At 54.7% G+C, this 20291-nt stretch overlaps 1 protein-coding gene and 1 long non-coding RNA gene across 5 annotated transcripts; one reads left to right on the top strand and one right to left on the bottom strand.

The window, feature by feature from the left end:
- Positions 1-807: 807 nt before the first annotated feature.
- Positions 808-14108, top strand: MTCH1 (mitochondrial carrier 1). 4 transcript variants are annotated; one of them, XR_011682889.1, is made up of 13 exons: positions 808-1092; positions 2317-2401; positions 3695-3801; positions 4168-4245; positions 4541-4598; positions 5367-5418; positions 6397-6456; positions 9535-9628; positions 9975-10022; positions 10214-10281; positions 10963-11038; positions 11515-13057; positions 13188-14108. XR_011682889.1 is itself a non-coding variant. In XM_071450436.1 (12 exons), exons 1-12 carry the CDS (start codon positions 823-825, stop codon positions 11584-11586), a joined length of 1068 nt encoding a protein of 355 aa, XP_071306537.1. In that variant the 5' UTR covers positions 808-822; the 3' UTR covers positions 11587-14108. The 4 variants fall into 4 exon arrangements, 1 of the variants encoding a protein (XP_071306537.1); XR_011682891.1 differs by having other exon boundaries at positions 11515-13070; positions 13276-14108; XR_011682890.1 differs by having other exon boundaries at positions 11515-13135; positions 13276-14108.
- On the bottom strand, positions 14059-20291 carry LOC139601395 (uncharacterized). The gene is made up of 2 exons (XR_011682892.1): positions 18252-20291; positions 14059-15946 (listed from the first exon to the last, which is right to left on the bottom strand). It is a non-coding gene; the product is annotated as an uncharacterized lncRNA (long non-coding RNA).

The raw sequence follows: 20291 nt of genomic DNA, 5'->3' as shown, positions 1-20291 counted from the left end.
TTCATGGCTTGTAAATAAAGTTGGTAATTGTTTTTTCCAAGGGCTAAATCAAAGGCACAGGGGTCTTGGGCTCTGTGTCAAGGTCTCTGAGCACCCTGGGCAGGGGCTGGAGCCCTCCAGGGCAGCAGAGGAATTTCCTGGGTTCTGAGTGTCCCACCAGGGTGGGAGTCTGGACAGTCTGGGGGGCTGGAGTGGGCTGGCAGGACCCTGGTGCCCAGCTAGGGCTGCTGTGTCTGTCCCAAGCACCCACAGCTGCATGGCTGTGGGGCCAGCCAAGGACTGCTGCTAACAACAGACAAGGATTGTCGGCGATAACCGTGAGAGAGAACAAGTCGTGGCTGGAGAAGGGGCAACACTTTTCCAGAAAGGTCTGAAGACAGTGCTCTGTGCATGAGAACCAATGTGCACGGCAAGTGAGAAACCCATGCCAGAACTTGTGCCCCAGGAGCCTGGACATGGCATCAGCCAGAGCAATGCAACCAGCACTGGAGATCTGCTTTCCTTTTTCCTCTTTTCTTTTCCTTTCCTTGTATTTTTTGGGTCTTTTTCTCTTCTCTTCTCTTCTCCCCCTTTTTTCTCATTTTTCTCTTTTTCCTTTTTTTTCCTTCCCTTCCCTTCCCTTCCCTCCCCTCCCCTCCCCTCCCCTCCCCTCCCCTCTCTCTTTAACTCGAGTTATCTTTTCTCTCTCCCCTTTCCCAAACCCCTCTGCCGTGTGCTCACAATCCCGGTCAGTCACTCACACCCAACTCCACAAATCCCTCAAACCCTTCTCCATTTTCCGCTGCCCCTCCGCCGCTCCCGCCGCCGCCATCGCCTCCCCTCATGGCGGGCTCCCCCCGCCCCGCAATGGTTCCTCCCGCCCTCAATGGTTCCGTGGTTCCCCCCCCCCCGCCCCGCGCGGCGGTGGTGGCGGCCGGTGACGCGCGAGCCATGGCGGCCATGGCGGCGCTGCCCCCGGGGCCGCTGTCGCCGCCTGGCGGGGGCGCGGCGGACGCGGCGGGGCCTGAGGGCGCCGAGGGCCTGTTCGTGCTGCTGGGCGCAGGGCTCGCCGCCGCCAGCCACCCCCTGCTCTACGTGAAGCTGCTCGTGCAGGTCCGCTCGGGGGCGGGGAGGGACGGTGCGGTGGGAGTCCCGTGTGTAACGGCGGGGGAGACTCCGGGATAACGGGAGGATTTGTGGATAGTGCTCCTATAGAGGCCTCCGTGCGCTGGGGGTCACTGTTTGTACAGCCCTGCCCGGTATAACGGGGCCCCCTGTGAGGTGGGGACACCTATAGGACGAGGGGCACCTATGGAAGGGGGGACCTCAGTGTAATTAATGGGGTGGGATCCCAATGGGTAACGGGGCATCGGGACCCCGGTGTAATTAATGGGGTGGGGTCCCTGTGGGTAATGGGGCATCAGGACCCCGGTGTAATTAATGGGGTGGGGTCCCAATGGGTAACGGGGCATCGGGACCCCGGTATAACAGGAGGAGATATATTGGATTTCCATAGGGGTTCTGGGTTCCTGCAGTGCCCCTATGGAAACCCCCATGTGCTAGGGTTATATACACAGTATGTACAGGCCCCCTGTTACAGTGGGACCCCCTGTGCAATGGGGGTGTCTACAGAATGGGGGGCTCCTATAGAATGGGGGACCCCCATGGGTAACGGGATCGAGTCCCTGTATGGGATGGGAGATTGGGACCCCAGTGCCACAGGTGGAAGTGGATTCCTGGTTTGTGCCCCTATAGAGGACTCCATGCCCTGGGGGTCACTGTACATGCAGCCCCCCCATTATAAGGGACCCCCTGAGCACTTACAGAATGAGGGACCTGTGGGTAATGGAGTGCCCCATATGTAAGGGAATGGGGTCCCCTATACACTGGTGGATCCTATATAAAAATGGGGTCCTATATAATAGGAGGGTGAGGATGCCTTCTACAACTGGGGAACCCTATATAGGGAATAGGGGACACCATATAATGGAGGGGTGAGGCCCCCCATGCAGTGGGGGCTCTTTGTAGTGGGGCATTGGGACCCCTCCTATGACAGGGAATGGGGACACCCAGCAATCTGGGAACCCCTATAAAATTACCCCTCTGCCATGGGGCCTCCCATATAAGAAGAGATAGGAAAGCCCAAGACCTTCTCAGTAACAGGGAGCTCCTAAAATTGGAGGGTGGAGGACCCCCTGTAACCTAGGGATGCCATAAGAAGGGGGAAGGAATGGGAAAGGAATGAGAGTGACATGGGGATGCTGGGATCAATCCTGTTCATCCCAGGGACTTTGGGAACACCAGAACAGAGACCTGCTCATGAGCTTTCTCTCTCAGGTTGGCCATGAGCCACTACCTCCAACCATTGGCAGAAATGTGCTGGGAAGGAAGGTCCTGTACCTGCCTGGCTTCTTCACCTACGGTGAGTGACTGTCCCTCCCTGCCAGCACGAGGTCCTGCCCTCGTGGAGTCAGGGCTGGGAGCTGCCAGGCAGCCTGAGCTGACCCCAGCAGCACTCCCACATCCCCTTGGGATCATCTGAGGCTGCAGTGAGGCATAAACCACCACAACTCCTTGCAAGGCTGTCACATTTATGTACCTCTTGCTGGGGGTGTTGGTCTGCATTGTGTTCCTGTGGCACTTTGCTCTGGGTTTGCACCATGGTGGAGGGGTTTGGGGGATTTTAGGTGCTGTAGGTTTGTTGCAGGAGGTTTTAATGTGTTTTGGAGGTTGCAAAATACTCTCCTTCTGCTCCAAAACAGCCCTGGAATAACCTGCCCCATGCCCTGCTCATTTGTGTTGTAGATGGAGCCCTAAAGGGACAGAAATACCAAGAAAAGGGCAGGTAATATGTTTAGAAGGAAAAACAATGGTATTTTCCTCTTTTTGTGAGTGGGAGAGCAGCATGGGAGAGGTGGGTGAATACTTTGTGACTTGTGTCACAGCAGGTTTGCTGTGGGGAAGGGAATGCACTGTCCTGACAGCTGACCTGGGCCAATCCCAAAATCTCCCAATGATATCCATGGGGTGGAACCAGCACAGGAGCAGGATGAGAGCCCTGGAAGCCCATCCTGGGACACCCAGGGCTGGAAATGCTCCAGTGCTGCCCTTTGGAAGATGCAATTTCCAAAGAGATGGGCAGTGTTGGGTGATGGAGAGGTGCAGAGCCCACCTGGGCAGCACAGGGCAGGGGCCAGGAGCAGTCAGTAGCCACCAGCACATGGTGGGTTTTATCCCACCTTGTTATATGTGGGAGAAATGGGATTTCTGGGCTTTTTTTTGCAACTGGAGACCTGAGGAAGTTTGCCTGGGAGAAGGTGGTGGGGCAGGAACTGAACATGGGTTTGTGAGATCCATATGAACCGTCCTGGGGTGGAGGAAGGAGGTGACAGCCCAGAGCACATGGGATGATCCCCCCTGCCTGGTTCAGTCCAAACTGCCTTGGAGCCCTTTCAGGTGAGCAAAACCATCAAAAGACAAAAAGTAGCCCAAAATATTGCAGCTGTCCTTCCAGATTAGCCAGATGACAGAGTAAGAATTCCTGTCCTCCAGTAAGAAGTTTCTTTAGGAGTGTTCCAATAAATCACTTACTGTGGGGCCATGGAGTGCTGAGCTGAGCCTGGCGTGGTTTCAGCTGAACCCTGGGGCTGTTTGGGGTGCTCTGCATGCACTGTCCCCTTCCCAGCTGACAGCAGCCTGGTGTTGTCCCCCCCAGCCAGACACATCGTGGAAGTGGATGGGAAGAGAGGCCTCTTCCGTGGCCTGACCCCTCGCCTCATCTCGAGCACGTTATCAACCATCACCAGGGGCAGTGTGAAGAAGGTAAAGGTCAGCTTCTCTCTCCATTGATCACCTGCAGGGTCAGTGCTACTGCAGCAAGGAGGACTGGTGCATCCATCCATCTCCTAAGGGAATAGTCCTCCAGTGCCCTTATCCCCAAGGCATTTTTTAATTTATAAACCATTTTAATTTGATTTGGCATTCCCGTGCCTTGTATCCTCTGTCTGCAGTTTTGTGACTCCTCTGTTCCTCTATTTTACTTTCCATCCTTTCTTCTCCTGTGTTCCTTCTTGCCTGTTTGTCTTGCCCTTGCATCTAGAGCACAGCTTTTTGGGGTTCCCCTGTCCTCAGACATTGTGGGTTAGCATCTCCATCAGTTCTGAGCATGTTGCTTCCCTCTCCACTCAGGCTTTTCCACTGGAAGACATGGAGCATGTGTCTAACCAGGATGATGTGAAAACTTCACTTAGGAAAGTGGTCAGAGAGGTGAGAAGTGGATATTGCCCATTCAAGAGTGGCTGGGAACATCCCTGGGGACATGGGTGAGATAACTTGGAGAGAAACTGGGGTGAGAAGTTTGTGGTGAGAAATTTGTGGATTTGTTTGTCTATCAGTGGCCATTCTATGTCTATCCATTAAATAATTCACAGGAGTAGAGGTTCACCACAAGAACAGATCTCAAAAGAGGGACCCAAAATGTGTTTCCCCACAGTGAGGGCAAGGGAGCAGGAGGAGCAGCCCAGCTTTTCTTTCTCACAGGTGTTTTCTCCTCCCTTCCCAGACATCCCACGAGATGATGATGCAGTGTGTGTCCCGGGTGGTGTCACACCCCCTGCACGGTGAGTCCTGTGCCCTGGCTGGCAGCTCCCTCCAGGCTGGGCATCCCCCCAAACCCTGCACACTCAGGGGGATGATTCTTATGATACTTTTCTATCATATGAGCCTGATGCTGGGGTTTGCCTTCAGGCACTAACACAGCTGAGCAATGAGTTTCTCTCTTGCCACTCATCCAGGACCTTGTCCTAGAGATCCCATAGGGGTTAGGGCCAGTAGCAGCTTTCCAGTGCCTAAAGGGGCTCCAAGAGAGCTGGAGAGGGACTTTGGACAAAGGCATGGAGACACAGGACACAGGGAATGGCTTCCCACTGCTGGAGAGCTGGGTTAGATGGGATATTGGGAAGAAATCCTTCTCTGTGAGGGTGGGGAGGCCCTGGCACAGGGTGCCCAGAGCAGCTGTGGCTGCCCCACCCCTGGAAGTGTCCAAGGCCAGGTTGGACAGGGCTTGGAGCAGCCTGGGACAGTGGAAGGTGTCCCTGCCCATGCCAGGGGGTTTGGAAAAAGACAGATCTTTTGGAAAAAGATAGGGACCTGATAGATCCCTTCCAACCCAAACCCCTCAGTGATCCTCTGAAATCCTTCCCACCACTTACAGGCTCAGGAAAGGCCCCAGTTTCTAATGAGTCTTGCAGTGCTGATGACCACTGAGAGGAGCTGGAGATGCTGTGAGTTGAGGGAGAGCAGAAGGGTCATGTTTCATTTCCCTTGACATCCAGTAGAACCCCAACTGGATTTGTTTGTCTATCAGCCCTGTGTTTCTTTCCTCCCAGTGATCTCCATGCGCTGCATGGTCCAGTTTGTGGGCCGGGAAGTCAAATACAGGTGAGTGGCTGCAGCTGGGGAGGCTCTGGTGTCAGGGGTGCCAGGTACTGACCCCAGATCAAATAGAGGGTGCTCTGGGATGGTCCCTGTGAGTGGGGCATGGCTGGGAGTGGAGCAGGCTGCTCACAACCCTCCACCACCCAGGGAAGTGATCTGCAAGAAGCTGCCACATTCCCTTCCATCCACATGAAATAAACACTGCTGGTGGCCTAAAGAAACTTAATGGTGGCTCCCATGCCATGGGAATAGGGTTATCCAGGAAGCTTGAGAGACTGAAAAGTGAGTCTGAGCTGTGCTTAGAGGGTGGGTGACTGGGGCTTGAAGGGGTGTGGAAGGCTGGGCTCTGTCCCTGGTGTGCCTCTGTTCCACCTTGTGCCTGTTTGGGGCTGTATCACCCCTTGCTGATCACACAGTGAGTCTCCTGCCTTTTTCCTTTAGCTATTAATGGAAAAGGAAGGCAGCAGGGAGGCAGAGTGGATAACACAAAGCTTTGGTGCAGCCCTGCTTAGTCTGTAAAATTTTTCCAAGCCTTTTGCAGTACCAGCTGCCTCTCTGCAGGGCAAAACTGCCTGTGGAGCAATGTGGAGGCACACTAGACAGGACTGCAGCCAGCCCACAACAGCCAGCTCAAGTTCCCAAAGGCTGACAGGGTTCTTGGGCTTAGAATCATCCAAATCAAACCATATCACACAACATCTGTACCCACTCACAAAGCCTCAGAGAGCTCTTGTGCCTTCAGCATTGAACAGTTGTGTGCAGGTTGGGTGTTCTGCTGGTGTCACTGCAGACTGGCAGAGCACAGACCCGACCTTCCTTCCCTCAAACCTGCCTGGTGTGAGGAGAATAGGCAGAAGAAGCTGCTGGAATGATGGCTGGGGAGGCACTGCCATGGCTGGGGGCTGCAGGATTGGTGTGAAGCTGCACAGGGCAGAGGTGGAACAACTCTGCACACTCACAGCTCTCTTCCTTTCTTGGCAGCGGTGTGTTCAGTGCCATTGGCAGGATATTTAAGGAAGAAGGGATCCTGGGATTCTTTGTGTAAGTGAATTGTTGTTTAAATACTTTCTCCCATAGCCTGAAGGCACTGATGGCTCTGCCACAGCTGGTGTCACACTGAGCTGAAACCTTGTCTGACCAAGGGACTCCCACATCACTCCCACGATTAAATCTGTGCCTTTGACAGCACTCCAGTTTGACCATTAAGTTTGCCCCAGATCTTATCTTCAATCAAACCTTCAGATCCCAGAACAAGCTGTGTTTTTTCTTATCTTTCTTTTTCCCTTGGTGCTTCTTTGTGTTTCAGTGAAGGGCCATTTAAAGCATTTATTTGTGCAACAGGCACCAAGATCAAGTGCAACAAAAGTTCCCTTGTTGAAATGAAAGCCAGGCCCTGGATAAGCAGCATATTCCTCTGCTTGTAAAGAGCAGGTATACCTGCGTGGCTGGAGTGTGGTGGTGCCTGGACCAGGAGGAGCTGAAAGGTTTTTCCAGCTGCTTACAGAGCGTGGCAAATTGGTGCATCACTGAAAGGGAAGTTTAATGGACACCTTTTTGCTTGAACCCTTAATTAATGCTTCCTGCCTTTCTTTTTCATATCTACATAAAAGCAGAACCACCTGCTGTGTCTGCTCGTGGTGGGGAGATAACTCACTTTATTATGTCAATAATAGTAAAGGCAGCTCTGGAATTTCAGTAGGGGTTTCCAGGATGCCTTTGGCTCTGCACTCACAAAATATGGGCCTCCACATGAAACATGAATGCATCAGGAAGAGGGAAAAAAATCACAGAGGGTCTCCCCCTGTCCTTCTCCAAGGGGAAATGGCCAGGGATCTGCAGAGACCCCACCCATTGAGGGTCACTGCTTCTTTGGCAGCCCACAGCTTCTCAGCTGAGCTGTGCAGCTCCAAATCTGCTGCACTAAACACAGGATGCTCTGGGATGGTCCCTGTGAGTGGGGCATAGCTGGAGCAGGCTGCTCACAACCCTTCACCTCCCAGGGAAGTGATCTGAAAGAAGCCACCACATTCCCTTCCATCCACATAAAATAAACACTGCTGGTGGCCTAATGAAACTTAATGGCTCTCAGGAAAGGCTTTAACACAACCCAAATTGTCTCAGGAGGGTTTTGAAGTCCTACATGCTCTACAGCCCTGTTAGGAAATCCCACTGCTGTGAGGGGAGCACAAACTACACCTGAAGGACCAGACTGCTGGTTTTCTCCTCTCAGCCCTGGTGCAATCCCAGCACATGCACTGCCCTAAAATCATGGCAGTGCACTTGTTTCTCATGGCCTTATAACAGTGGCACACACTCTCTGAGTCTCACACTCTCTGGGTGTGTGCCTGGCTAGAGATAAAGGCTTTTCAAGGATGGATTTATCTCCCTTCCCCTCCTATCTGCAACAGGCTCCTGCCAGCCCAGGGAGGTGTTCCCTGAGCTCCAAAGCTGCTGGGCATGGTCAGCTCAAGGTTGGCTTGTCCCAGGTCCCTTGCACTGGGGTTTCTGCTGTTGTGTCACATTGCTGTACATCATTCAAGCTTCCTCCTCTGCCTGCTGCTATTCCAGCTTTTCATCATCTTCCAAAGATATTCCCAGTTCAGATCTTGGACATCTCAGCAGGTGTGAGAATTGCAGCACTCACTTTTTCATGTCAATAGTAGTAAAGACAGTGCTGGAATTCCAGGAGGGGTTTTCAGGCCTGATGCCTTTGGCTTGTTGGCTTTTTTTTAGTTCCTTTCTGCAGCTCTCAGCCCCCTGGTTTCCAGTCATCCAGCTTAGGGCCAGCAGCTGTCATTACTTTGGAGGGGAGAAAGGGATGGGATCCTTATTGGAAGTGGAATAAACAGTCTGACTCCCTCTCAACAGTTGGGTGAGGTTTTCCTTCTGGGGCTGCCCTGGCCCAGCCCTTTGCTTCTGGATTTTATTAGGCTCTGTTGTATCTGCAGCAGCTCAGGAGCTTCAGACTTAACTTTGAGTTAGAGAAAGGGTGGTTTTTTTTACAAAGGCTGAAAGCCAAACACAAAGCAGAACATCTCTTTGGGGCCAGAGAGCTTTGATTTCTTTGTCCTGTCTGCTGCTCTCATGTATCACATCTTTGAAGCCAGTGAATCTTCTCTTGAAGGTTTCTGCTGTGCCTGGCCCCTGAGACCTCAGCTGCATCCTCAGGGCTGCTGGGGCCTTAACAATGCACAGGTTGTTCCCAAAACCAGTCCCCGTTGCTGCTCTGCTGCTGCAGCAACCACAGCAGGAAACAAACCGGTCCCTTGCTCGGAGGAGGCAGCGTGGTGTTTGGGAAGAAACAAAAGACTCCGATTAACGTGCCTGGAGGTGCCTGGAGGGGGCTCTTTGCAGCTCAGCAAACACTCCTGTGGCTCTTGACAGGCTCCTTGTCAGAACTGACCGCATCTGCTGGTGAAACACGGGTTTGACACACACCTGGATCCTTTTATAGTGGAACAACCCCTGCAGAAGCAGGAAACCCTGCACTGCTGCAGCAGAGAAAACTGGAGAAACCCTCTGGAATATTTTGTTAAAGTTTTAGTGCTATTATCTGCAAAAGCTGGCAGTGCTGGTGCTGCTGGGAGCTCCAGTGTGTCAGTGGGAGGCATTAACCAAAGAACTCTGCTCCTGGGGGGCAGCAGGGACTGGGAAAAATCAGTGTTTCCCCAGTTACTCCATTTCTCAGTGGAGCAGCTTGTGCAGGAACAACCCCTCTCATTTTGATTTCTAAAAGAAGGGAGATTCCACAAAGAGATGAACTTCTCATTGTGCATCCAAAAGAGCCAAGTTCAGAAATGGAAACCACTTCATCTGTGTCTCACTTGGGTTTCTCAGCAGGAGTTGGGCCAAGAAGGGATTTGGGATAGAACAAGGGGAATTGAATCATGCCCAAAAAACATCCCAAAAATTTTCAGCCAGAGCAGCACATGTAGTGTCAAGTTTGAAGGCTGAGACAGCTCTTCCCTGAAATTTCCCTTTTCAGTTCCTCCCAAAGTAAAAATTTCATTTTGGGGGAGTGGAGTTCCTCTGAGCTGGTGGAGGGAAGGAGGGCTGGGCATCTCAGGAGGTGGCACTGGGACCCTCCTGCACCTCACACCCCTCTTTTTGCCCTTGCAGTGGCTTAGTCCCTCACGTCCTGGGGGATGTCATCTTCCTCTGGTGCTGCAACCTCCTGGCTCACTTCATCAACACCTACGCTGTGGATGACAACGTGAGTGGAAGTGCCCGAGGGAGGGCTTGGGGTCTGGAGGAAGCACCTGCAGTGGGAAGGAGTTCCTGAGGAGCAGGGGCTGATTTAATACAGACCCCAGGCTTTGGGGACATCCCTGTGAGAGAGGTGGGGGCTCTGTGTCTGCTCAGGGCTGGGCTTCACCTGCATTTTGGGGGATCACAGTTCCCCAAATGCCTTCCCAGACTCCCAGCTGGAATGCAGCTGCTCTTTGTTGCTTTCTGCCTCCTCCCCTGCCCCTCACCTCAGGCTCGGGAGTGTCACATAGTGACAGTGCCACTCTGGTGTCATCCCCCTGCTCCACAACACCTTGGGTTTCTCTCTGCAGTTCAGCCAGGCCTCGGTGATCCGGAGCTACACCAAGTTCGTGATGGGGGTATGTAGGAGCTGCTGTGTCCTTTCCCCTCCTCCTGCCACCTCTGGGCTCAGAGCTCGTGCCTGGGGACACAGGCTGCTCTGTACTCGACATCCCTTATCCAAGGATAACTCTGCTAACATGCAAAAGCTGGAAATAGCGTTTTTGACATGGGGAGCTTTAGAGAGGCTGCTGGTTTTCTGTGCTTTCAGATCGCTGTGAGCATGCTGACCTACCCGTTCCTTCTCGTGGGAGATCTCATGGCAGTGAACAACTGTGGGTATGTCCTTCACACTGAGATCTAAAGCTTTCCTTTCCTTTCTTGCAGCCCCTTGTTGTCTGAATGGGCTGCTAACGACCGTAAAGCTTTCCTCCAGCCCCGTAAACTCTGTGGCACCTCGCAGAGCTGGCTCGTTTCCTGTCCCACGTTGCTTATAATTTTAGATCAGAGGGCACAGACACGAGCAGCAGAAAAGCTCAGGTGGTGAGAAATCGGGAGAGTTGTGGTGGTCTGAGCTGAGCTGGAGGCACAGGGATCGAAGGGACAGTGCTGGCTCCAGGGAGCAGCACGAGGGAAGCAGAGCTCTTATGGCAGCCGTGGGAGCAGACAGGAGCAGAACCAAGCTTGCCTTCCCAATCGCACTGCTGCAAGTCTTCTGCATTTTTTTGCTCGTGGGAACGGGATCCAAGTCTGGTGCCGTGTTTTCTCGGTATCTGCTGGCTTTTGAAGGTGTAGATACGGTCCTGGACTCTCAAAGTCTCCAGGTAACGCTCCTTGTTTGTGCACTCCAGGGGTAATTAAATTACAGATCTGCTGCATTGTAAATAACGAGCTGTCACTTGGCTGCCAGCCCGGTGTGGATACTGTCCCGGTGTCCTCGTTCACACCTCCTGCTGCTCTTTTGTTACCTGTGTGGGTAAGGTGACACATCCACCTCAGCTCTTCCCTGTTGCCGTGCAGGTTGCGCGCCGGCCTCCCTCCCTACGCTCCTGCCTTTGCATCCTGGATCCACTGCTGGAGGTACCTCAGTGCTCAGGTGAGGGAGCAGGGCACACACGGGGCTCTGGGCTCCCTCTGCTGCTTTCCCAAGTCTCCAGCATTCCCCAAAAGTGCCTGTGCTGCATCCTTGCTGTGCTCTGTAAGCTGCTTCTGTCCCTCCAGCTGTGGCACTGGTACCACCATGGCAGTGCTGCATCCTTGCTGTGCTCTGTAAGCTGCTTCTGTCCCTCCAGTTGTGGCACTGGTACCAGCCTGGCAGTGCTGCTCTGCCCCTTGCACACCCCAAGCTTGCAGCCTGTGAGCTTTTTTCCCATGCATTGCACACAGCAGAGTCTGTTCCCCTCTGCATCTGTCACCCCTGGGGAAAATGCTCAACTCCAGCACCCACAGGGCTGGAACCTCACTTTGTCCAGCCCTGCAGCCCTGCCATGGGCATGGAGTGGGGCCCTGCTAAAGCAGCTGCAGCTCCCTGGGCAGGTCTGAGCTGCCCTGACCCCAGGCTCTCCTCCTCAGGGGCAGCTGTTCCGTGGCTCCAGCCTCCTGTTCCGCAGGGCGCCCATCCCAGCCTCCTTCCCCATGGACTGACGCCTCAGCAGGGACAGCTCATCAACCTGGACTCCTCAAGAAACCCCAAGCTTGTTTCGATATCTGTATATTTCTATTTTCTGATCCAAAGTCCATGGTGCCAGAACTGACACCTCCTCTCCAGCAAGGCCAGGAACAGACTTCTGGACATCTGGCTCAGGCTCCAGCTGCACCAAAGCTCCATCCTCGTGGCTGTCTCGACTGGGATGTATAGCAGAGAGAGCAGAAAGCCGTTGTCTCTTTGGTCCAGGCTGTAGCTCTGGAGTTGCTGGGGAAGTCCAGGAATCCAGAAAATGCCCAGGTACTAAAGGAGCCAGCCATGAGCTGCAGGGACAAAAGACTGCTTTGTTCTGCCTGAGCTGAAAAGCAGCAGGAGATCCAAGGTCACCTCCCTGGGAAGGTTATGCCAGGTGACAGCTCCTGCCTCATCCTTTCTGGAGAGAGCACCTTGGCCTGGCAGGGTAGCTCATGCTGGGCAAGATCAACCTGGCATCCATATTTAAGATTTGAGGGTACCTGATCACCCAGGAACATCCCACCTCCCACGGGTGTGAAAAGGAAATGATAGAATGAAAATAGGGAAGGGAAACAGAGTCCCACTGCAAAGAACAGCAGAGTCCCAAAGAGACAGGTCCAGCCCAGCTCAGGGCAGCAATGGGATGTGGACATGGAGAGCCCTTGGGAAGGGACATGTGCTGCCAGTGGCGCTGCTTTGGGCAGGATTTCACTCATGGAATGGGCTGTGTTCAGGATACACCCAGCAGAGCTGAGGGCAGGGCAGGCAGCCTGCACACAGGATACACTCATGGAATGGGCTGTGTTCAGGATACACCCAGCAGAGCTGAGGGCAGGGCAGGCAGCCTGCACACAGGATACACTCATGGAATGGGCTGTGTTCAGGATACACCCAGCAGAGCTGAGGGCAGGGCAGGCAGCCTGCACACAGGATACACTGATGGAATGGGCTGTGTTCAGGTACAGGCAGCAGAGCTGTGGGCAGGCAGCCTGCACACAGGATACACTCATGGAATGGGCTGTGTTCAGGATACACCCAGCAGAGCTGAGGGCAGGGCAGGCAGCCTGCACACAGGATACACTCATGGAATGGGCTGTGTTCAGGTACACCCAGCAGAGCTGTGGGCAGGCAGCCTGCACACAGGATACACTCATGGAATGGGCTGTGTTCAGGATACACCCAGCAGAGCTGAGGGCAGGGCAGGCAGCCTGCACACAGGATACACTCATGGAATGGGCTGTGTTCAGGTACACCCAGCAGAGCTGTGGGCAGGCAGCCTGCACACAGGATACACTCATGGAATGGGCTGTGTTCAGGATACACCCAGCAGAGCTGTGAACAGGCAGCCTGCACACAGGATACACTCATGGAATGGGCTGTGTTCAGGTACACCCAGCAGAGCTGTGGGCAGGCAGCCTGCACACAGGATACACTCATGGAATGGGCTGTGTTCAGGTACAGCAGAGCTGTGGGCAGGCAGCCTGCACACAGGATACACTGATGGAATGGGCTGTGTTCAGGTACAGCAGAGCTGTGGGCAGGCAGCCTGCACACAGGATACACTCATGGAATGGGCTGTGTTCAGGTACAGCCAGCAGAGCTGTGGGCAGGGCAGGCAGCCTGCACACAGGATACACTCATGGAATGGGCTGTGTTCAGGATACACCCAGCAGAGCTGTGGGCAGGGCAGGCAGCCTGCACACCCTCTGGGGGAGGTGGGTGCTGTGTTGGACTGGCCTGGCTGCACCCAGGGCCATCTCCCAGCCAGCAGCACCACGAGCCCTGCTGGGCTCCTGTTCCTGATGGAAAGGGAGTGCTGGGATCTGAGAGCTGCACACAAAGGGCTCTCCTGCAGCAGGGGCAGCAATCCAGGGCTGTCTGCAATGAAGGGATACACCTTGAGCTGGCCAGAGGCTGCTGAGGCATCAGAATTGAAGGCTCCTGGTCTCAGTGGAGCATGGCTGGCTCTGTGTGTAGCAGAGCTCACCAGTGGCACCAGGGCAGGACTGATGCTCAGCTCCCCAGACAAGAGGTTTTTTGCACCAGTCTGTGCTGTGATGGCAGCCAGGCAGAATTCCCCCATTTCAGTTCCCCACGAAGCAGTCTTTTGCACAGAGGTGATGCTGCACTCCCTGGGAAGAGGGTTAGCATTCCTTGGGAGGGTTCCCATGTGCTGCAGCAGCAGCAGCTGGGGTCACATCTCATCCTGGTCCTCTGGGGACCTGCCACCACAGGGGGCTTTTCTCCAGCAGGCAGGGTCGATGCACACCCCAGGCAGGGCTTGCAGGACAGTGCTGGTGTGTGCTGGGCTTGCAGGACAGTGCTGGTGTGTGCTGGGAGTGGCAGCCCCCACCCAGCTCCCTTCAGTGTCATGAAGTCAGTCCTGTCTGTCCTCCCTCGCTCCCAGTTTGTGTTACAGTTAAATAATGCATGGATCTGTTCCCTAACACCAGAGATGATTTCAAAGAGGATTTAATTATGCTCCAAAATACAGTTATAAAACAACTATTGGGTGGTTTGGTTTTTTGGGGGGTTTTTCTGTGATTTTTTTTGTGATTTTTTTTTCCCCTGTGTATTGTGCTCCCTCAGGGAAGGTTTCAGTTTAAGACAGGCACTTCATTTGGTCTTTTCTACAAATCAGGGGCTAAACCAGCTGTTTAAAACTTGGATTCCCCCTGATTTTCCTCACCTCCATGGAAGGTGGGCATATTTAGGCTGAGCAAACTGCAGTGGGTGCACTTGGAGTGAAGGTGGAGGCAGCAGAGAGCTTGGGTGCTTGAAGCAATATATGTTCAATTAGGTTTTTGGAGTTAAAATGGACCCTGAGGTCTTCTGGAAAGTGATGGAGACCCTTTGATACTCTCAGACTGGTGAGGTGGGCTCAGCCATTCCATCTTCCCCCTCACAGCTCCATCCTTCCCTTTAATCACCTTTTTTTATGACCTGCTCCCACACAGGGCATTGCACCTGCCAGGTCACACAGCACCTGCTCAGGATCATGTACCTTTGCCCTCCAAATTAAAGCCACCTTCTGCTGCTCACATGCCTGTCAAACCTCCTGCAGCCTCTGCACAGCCTGAGTGCAGCCACTGCAGAGAAAAGTGCTATTTCCTGTCCTTTGAGGAGTTTACCTAAGGAATTTACCTAAGGGATTTACCTAAAGCTGCACCAGTGGATGCATCCTGCCAGTAATTTCTGCCCAGTTCATCAGGGCCCACAAACTTGGCTGAAAACCCAACAGTTGACTGTAGTTTTTTGCTCAATTTAAATGAAAACCAGCTTTCAAAGCTTTCACTGCACTGCCTTACTTTGAAGCCAGGGGCTGCCATTCTTAGGATGATTGAATATTTCCTCACCTCCTCTTTCTATCCCTGATTCTTCTTGTCCCATCCTTCATTTGAGGGGCCTCAGGACAAATTTCATTTGAGGGACAAGAAGGACAAATGTCTGCACCAGGAGCAGGCAAGGAGACAACCCAAACCCTGGATGGGCATCCCTCTCCCTTCAATTGCTGCCCATTAGTCAGTGCCTGGCCCTGCAGCTGCTGCTCAGGTATCCCAGCTGAAGGGAATGGGGCCCCATTCCCACAGGAGAGGGGATCCAGGGTGGAACATGTGGTGGGGAGAACAAATGAAGGGGTGGAGGAGGAGGAGGTTTGGGTCTGGCGCCCGGGATGGAGCCGGGGGTTTGTCCCACTGGCACTCCCCTGTCTGCCCAGGAAACAACCTCTGGTTTAAATATTGACTCTCCTGCACAAAGCCAGGCTGGGTGGGGATTGCTGCTGTTCTGTGCCCACACCGTTTATCAGCCTCCAGTGGAGAACTGAGATTGCTGGGACTTTGGCCTCATCTGCTCCCAGCTGCCCGGGGGAGAAGGGAGGCAGCGACAGCAGCCAGGAGAGGGAATCTCAGGTCAAGGCTGGTCTGTCTCCGCTGGGCATGGATGCTCGAGTCTGGCAGGATCTGGAAAGCAGCAAGATGAGCCTTTGTGCCCAGGGAAGTGCAGCTGAGCTCAGAGCCAATGTTCCATCCTGTCCTTTCCCCTGCAGAGCCGTGCTGCTGAAGACCCTTCAGCTCAGTCCAAACCCCCTCCTGGCCGTGCTGCTCTCCTGCCGTGGAGCTGGGAGGGAACATTCCAGAGAGCCCTCCCGATGCCTGGAGGGTGCCTGGTGTCTCCCTGGTGTCTGGTCAGTGGAAGGCCAGGGGCTGCCAGCCCTCCCCTGCAGCCATGGAGGGCCCCATCTTGCAGCCACGCATGAGGAAGTGCCCTGTGGCACAGCTGCCCTCGATAAGGCTGTTTGCTCTGTTCTCCCGCAGCGCCGAGCTCCACGTAGGCAAATAATTCCTTAAAAAAAATAAATATATATATATATATGTAAAAAAATAATAACCCTCACAGAGGAGATCCTGCTGCCGGGGTGGTGGGGCCGGCTGGTGCCAGGAAATGCTCAGGGTGGGGACTTGGACTGGACCCAGGACCAGCAGTGTGGTGGCCCTGGACCTGTCCCTGTCTTCACACAGCCCCATCCCCTGGGATGGCCTTCACTCGAAAAGGGGGATTACAGAGGAGCTAGGTCCTCGTGGATTCCCCCTGGATAAGGGAAATCCCATCTGGAAACAAGGAGAAGAGGCCACAAAGAGCTCAGGAGCAAAGCTCGGCACAGCGGCCTGACCTGCCACGCTGACAGGGACAGCTCCGTCCATCACTCACGGCTGGTAAGAGGATGGGAAGGAGGTGGGGAAGCTGCTTTCCATGCTCCTGCTTGCCTGCTGTGGGCTTTTTTTAGGGTAAACACCCTCAAATCCCCCTAAACTGAGCTGCTCTGTTCCCTCCTGGGCACTGCTCTCAGGGGGAGCCAGTGATGTTTCATCCTACCCTGAGGGGATCTGGGTCTTTTGGGGAAGAGGTGGCAGCACAAGGTCAGCACAAGGTCAGACTCCTTTCCCTGCAGCCACCGTGACCCCTGCACACCTCCCTCGGCACTTAGACCGAGGGCTGTGCCCCCATCCCGGGGAAAAACAGGAGGGGAAAAGTCTCCCCAGCTTTAAACTTGTCCCTCTCCCCCTGCTGTGCCCCGAGGCCGGGCTGGCGTGGGGAGGGTGGGCATCGAGGGTGGGCATCGCTGCGGCTGCGGGCCTGGCTCGAGGCGCTGCCCCTCGCTGCACACGTGTGAATGCTCCCATCCCTCGGAATGGAGTTTCTCCCTGAAAAGCCGCCTGCGCTCTGCGGCCGGGCGGCTCTTGTCAGGCTGCCAGAGGAGGCCGGAGCAGCGTCACATGCAGCAAAGTTTTACAAGGCGAGCGAGCGTCTGGGGAGAGGGACGGGAGAGGGACCGACGGCCGCACGCACACACTCGGACGCACACGCAGAGAAACCTCCTCCAGGCTCCCTCCAGCTCTCATCCCAACGCTGATTTTTTTTCTTTCCTCCTTTTTTTTTCTTTTGTTTTTGGAAGAACAAAGACTTTGGGGTGGGTTGGCGCTGTTGTTTTTCCGGGGTTGCTGTCGGTGGATGGGGGGAGGCTGGAGGTGGAGGGGGGAGATGGTGGCTTGAATGTGAGAAAGTCCCAAATTTCTCTGGCCGAGTTGCCGAGATCATCTGTGCAAAACTTAGAGGAGGAAAGACGGGGGAGGGGGGGGGGGAAATAATTAAAAAATAAAATATGATGACGTCACTCAGAGCAGGGGTGCCTTCCCTGCTGCCTGTCAGATGCGCCTGAAAAGAACAGGGCAATAAAACAACAGCCGCCTCTGTCTCCCTCGTTAAACACGGCACTAATTGGATGTTAATTTTTCCTTGCTCTTCTCGCTGCTCGATTGTGAGGGCTCTGCCTGGCTCTCCCTCTCCCGCTTCCTTTCTTTCCTGTTGCAATGCTCTTGGCAGCTCTGAGGGACTCCGGACTGTGCGCTCCCCTCCCGCTCGTGGACTGGAATAATTCAGGAGCTGGGAGAATTAAAAAAGACGAGGCGCGGGGGCGAACGGTTCAGAAACGGGGCGGGCGTGATGGATTTTGAGAGCTACGCTAATCTCCCCGTTTCCCGTGCATTGTCCTGCCGACTTGAAGCTATTCTCTTCCCATTTGATTTCTCTTCCCCTCCTTTCCCTTCGCGTTGGGTTTGGACTGCAGGGCAAAAATATATGTTTCAAAAAAAAAAAAAGGCATAAAAAAAAGGAAAAAAGACAGGAAAAAATAGAAAAAAGACTAAAAAAAAAGGGGAAAAAGAAGAAAAAAGCCAAAAAAAAAAAAAAGAGGAAAAGAAAAAAAGCCTGGTTCAATGACGACAAACCCCCAAACCTCCTCCCAGCTCCCCCCGTCTCGCCGCGCTGCCTAACCCCTGCGTGGAAACAGGCGTTTTAGGGAGCCAGAGCAGGAAGTTGTTGTTCTCTGTCTTGCCCAGGTCATCCTTCCAGGGTATGTGTGCAAGGGCGGTGGGCACGAGGGCTCGGTGGGTGCCCAGCAGCCGTCGGCCGCCCCCCACGCTACCCCCGGCCAACGAGGCGGGTGAGCAGCGCAGGGGGAACGGGGGCCGGGTGGCGTTTTGGGGGACGCAAGAGGGGCCCAAGGGACAGGATGGGTGGGGGAGCGGAGGGGAGGGAGCAGAAGGCGGAGGTGGGGGGAGAGAGCGAGAGCCGGGGAGTAAAGTCCTACCTGGGATCGGTGCCAACTTCCTGCAAAGGGTTACAGACCCGCGGCTTTGAGAGCCCACCAGAGGCGAGTGCGCTCTTGTCACGGTTCCAAGGCGAGATGAAGGCAGCGGGAACAGGTACAGCAGATGCCGAGTGGCCTCGTTTGCCCGCCGAGCGGGGCTTCGGCTCGATTTAAGCCTCGCCGACGAGGAGCCTTCGGTGCTCCCGCCGGCGGGGGCCTCGCCATCCCTGCACGAGGCCACCGGGGCTGTCGGGTGCCAAGGGTGGGGTGGGTGGCTCGGTGGCGGGGGGGGGTGGGTGTGCATGGCACGGGGGGGCCTCCGCAGCTCGCTCGCCTTCTTGCCGTTTGGATTAACATGCGGAAGATGCGCCTGTCACTTTGCTTACTGTCAGCGCCGGCTCGGGGATGGGTGACGGCTTTGTTCGGCGCAGCCGGGGGAGCCGTGCCAACTCGGACTTGGCAGGCGAAGCCGGGTGGGCAGGGAGAGGGGGACGAGGGAGCGGGAACGGCTGCTGGGGCGGCTGCGGAGGGACGTGGCCGCAGGCCCGCGTCTGAGCACGGCGGCTTTCTGTTGGCGTGCGCCTCCCTCTCCCTCCCTCTCTCCCGCGCTCGCCTGCGCCCAGGCTGGTGCAGACAAAATGAAAACGTGTTTTGTTTTGGTTTTTTGGCATCTCCCCAGCAGCGCTACCAACCCCAGCTGCCCCCCCTCCGCTCCCTCTCCCAACCCGCCGTGACTCCCTTTTACAATCGGCACGACCCAGGTGCTTGGGCAGCAACAAAATAAGGCCAAAAATACCCCCTGGCACTCAAACCACCCCCAATCTGCCACCCTGGGCAACAACTGCTCCCAACCGTCCTCCATGGCGGGTGGGTTGTTGTTTGTATGTACATATATATATTTTGTCCTCTTTTTTTTCTGCCCCCATCGGGTCCCTCTCGCGTTGGGTGTGTGTGTTCCTATTCAAGGACCCACCACCTCCTGTCGTGCTAAAACCAGGAAGGAGGGAGCCAAGGGCTCATTTCTGCCTGGACGCCGGGGCGGCATGCGAGGGAGACAACGATGGAGGACAAGAGGAGGGAGGAGAGGGATGGGAAGGCGGGAAAAGGAGCATGGGGAGGGCGGAAAAAAAATAATCCACCTCCCCAGGCCTTTTGTTTAACCTGCGTCGATGCAAAGAGGGGTCTTGGGGGTTTTTTTCCCTCCCCTTGTCCTTTTTTTTCGCCATGTGCTTGAGCCTCATGGGGCGTTTTCGAGCCTGACGGGGCAACTTTCCGGAGCGGGCGGTGTCGGAGGTTGATTTTTTGGGAGGTGACGGGCTCGTCCCGCAGGCGCGCGGCTCCCAGTGCAGGAATTCCTGCCAGCTCGCCTTTGTGCCAGCCTCCCTTGGCCTTGGGTGTCTCGTTCGGATGGAGCCTGGCATCCAGGCACCGCCCATTTCTTGGCATTGAGCTGCGAGGGAGAAGGAAAGGGGAGAGAGCGAGCAGAGAGAAGGGAAAAAAAAAAGCTGTCTCACTCAAACTGGCCTTTCTCGGAAAAGGATCCTTCCCCGATGATTGTCCGGATAAGCGGAGCTAAATCCAGCCACTACTCAACAACAAAACCACTCTCTTCCACGGTGCGTCTCTCTTGCTGCCTTGGTACGAAATCGAACCTCACTCTTAATTTTGGTTGGTTTTTTTTTTTCTTTTTTTTTTTGTCCGTGCGGTTGGGGTTTTTTTGCCTTTGATTTGAAATAACGTTTTGTTCCTCCAGTTGCTTTGTTGTTGCTGTAACCTGCCTTCTCCCCAAAATCCCTTCCCGCCGAGTCCTCTGGCCCTTGGTGCTAAAACACCCGACTTTAATCGGTCTCCTAGAGAGGGATGTATAGCATAGCAGATAGGCAGGTCCCTACGTGCAGCATTTGGAGCAGAACTGGAGGGTGATTTCTCTCCCTGCCCTCGCCCCACCACCCGGGACGTCCCCAAGAGCCACCCGGAGCTGGGCGTCGTCGCCCGGGTGCCTCTTTAGTTCCCCAGCGGGCACCACCGATGGGGGAGAAT

The sequence above is a fragment of the Agelaius tricolor genome, unplaced genomic scaffold (genome assembly GCF_023055355.1).
Source record: "Agelaius tricolor isolate 1412-34295 unplaced genomic scaffold, bAgeTri1.0.p SCAF_30, whole genome shotgun sequence".
NCBI classification, from domain to species: Eukaryota; Metazoa; Chordata; class Aves; order Passeriformes; family Icteridae; genus Agelaius; species Agelaius tricolor.
The sequence above is the reverse complement of the archived record's forward strand: the minus strand, read 5'-3'. Positions and strand labels throughout refer to the sequence as shown.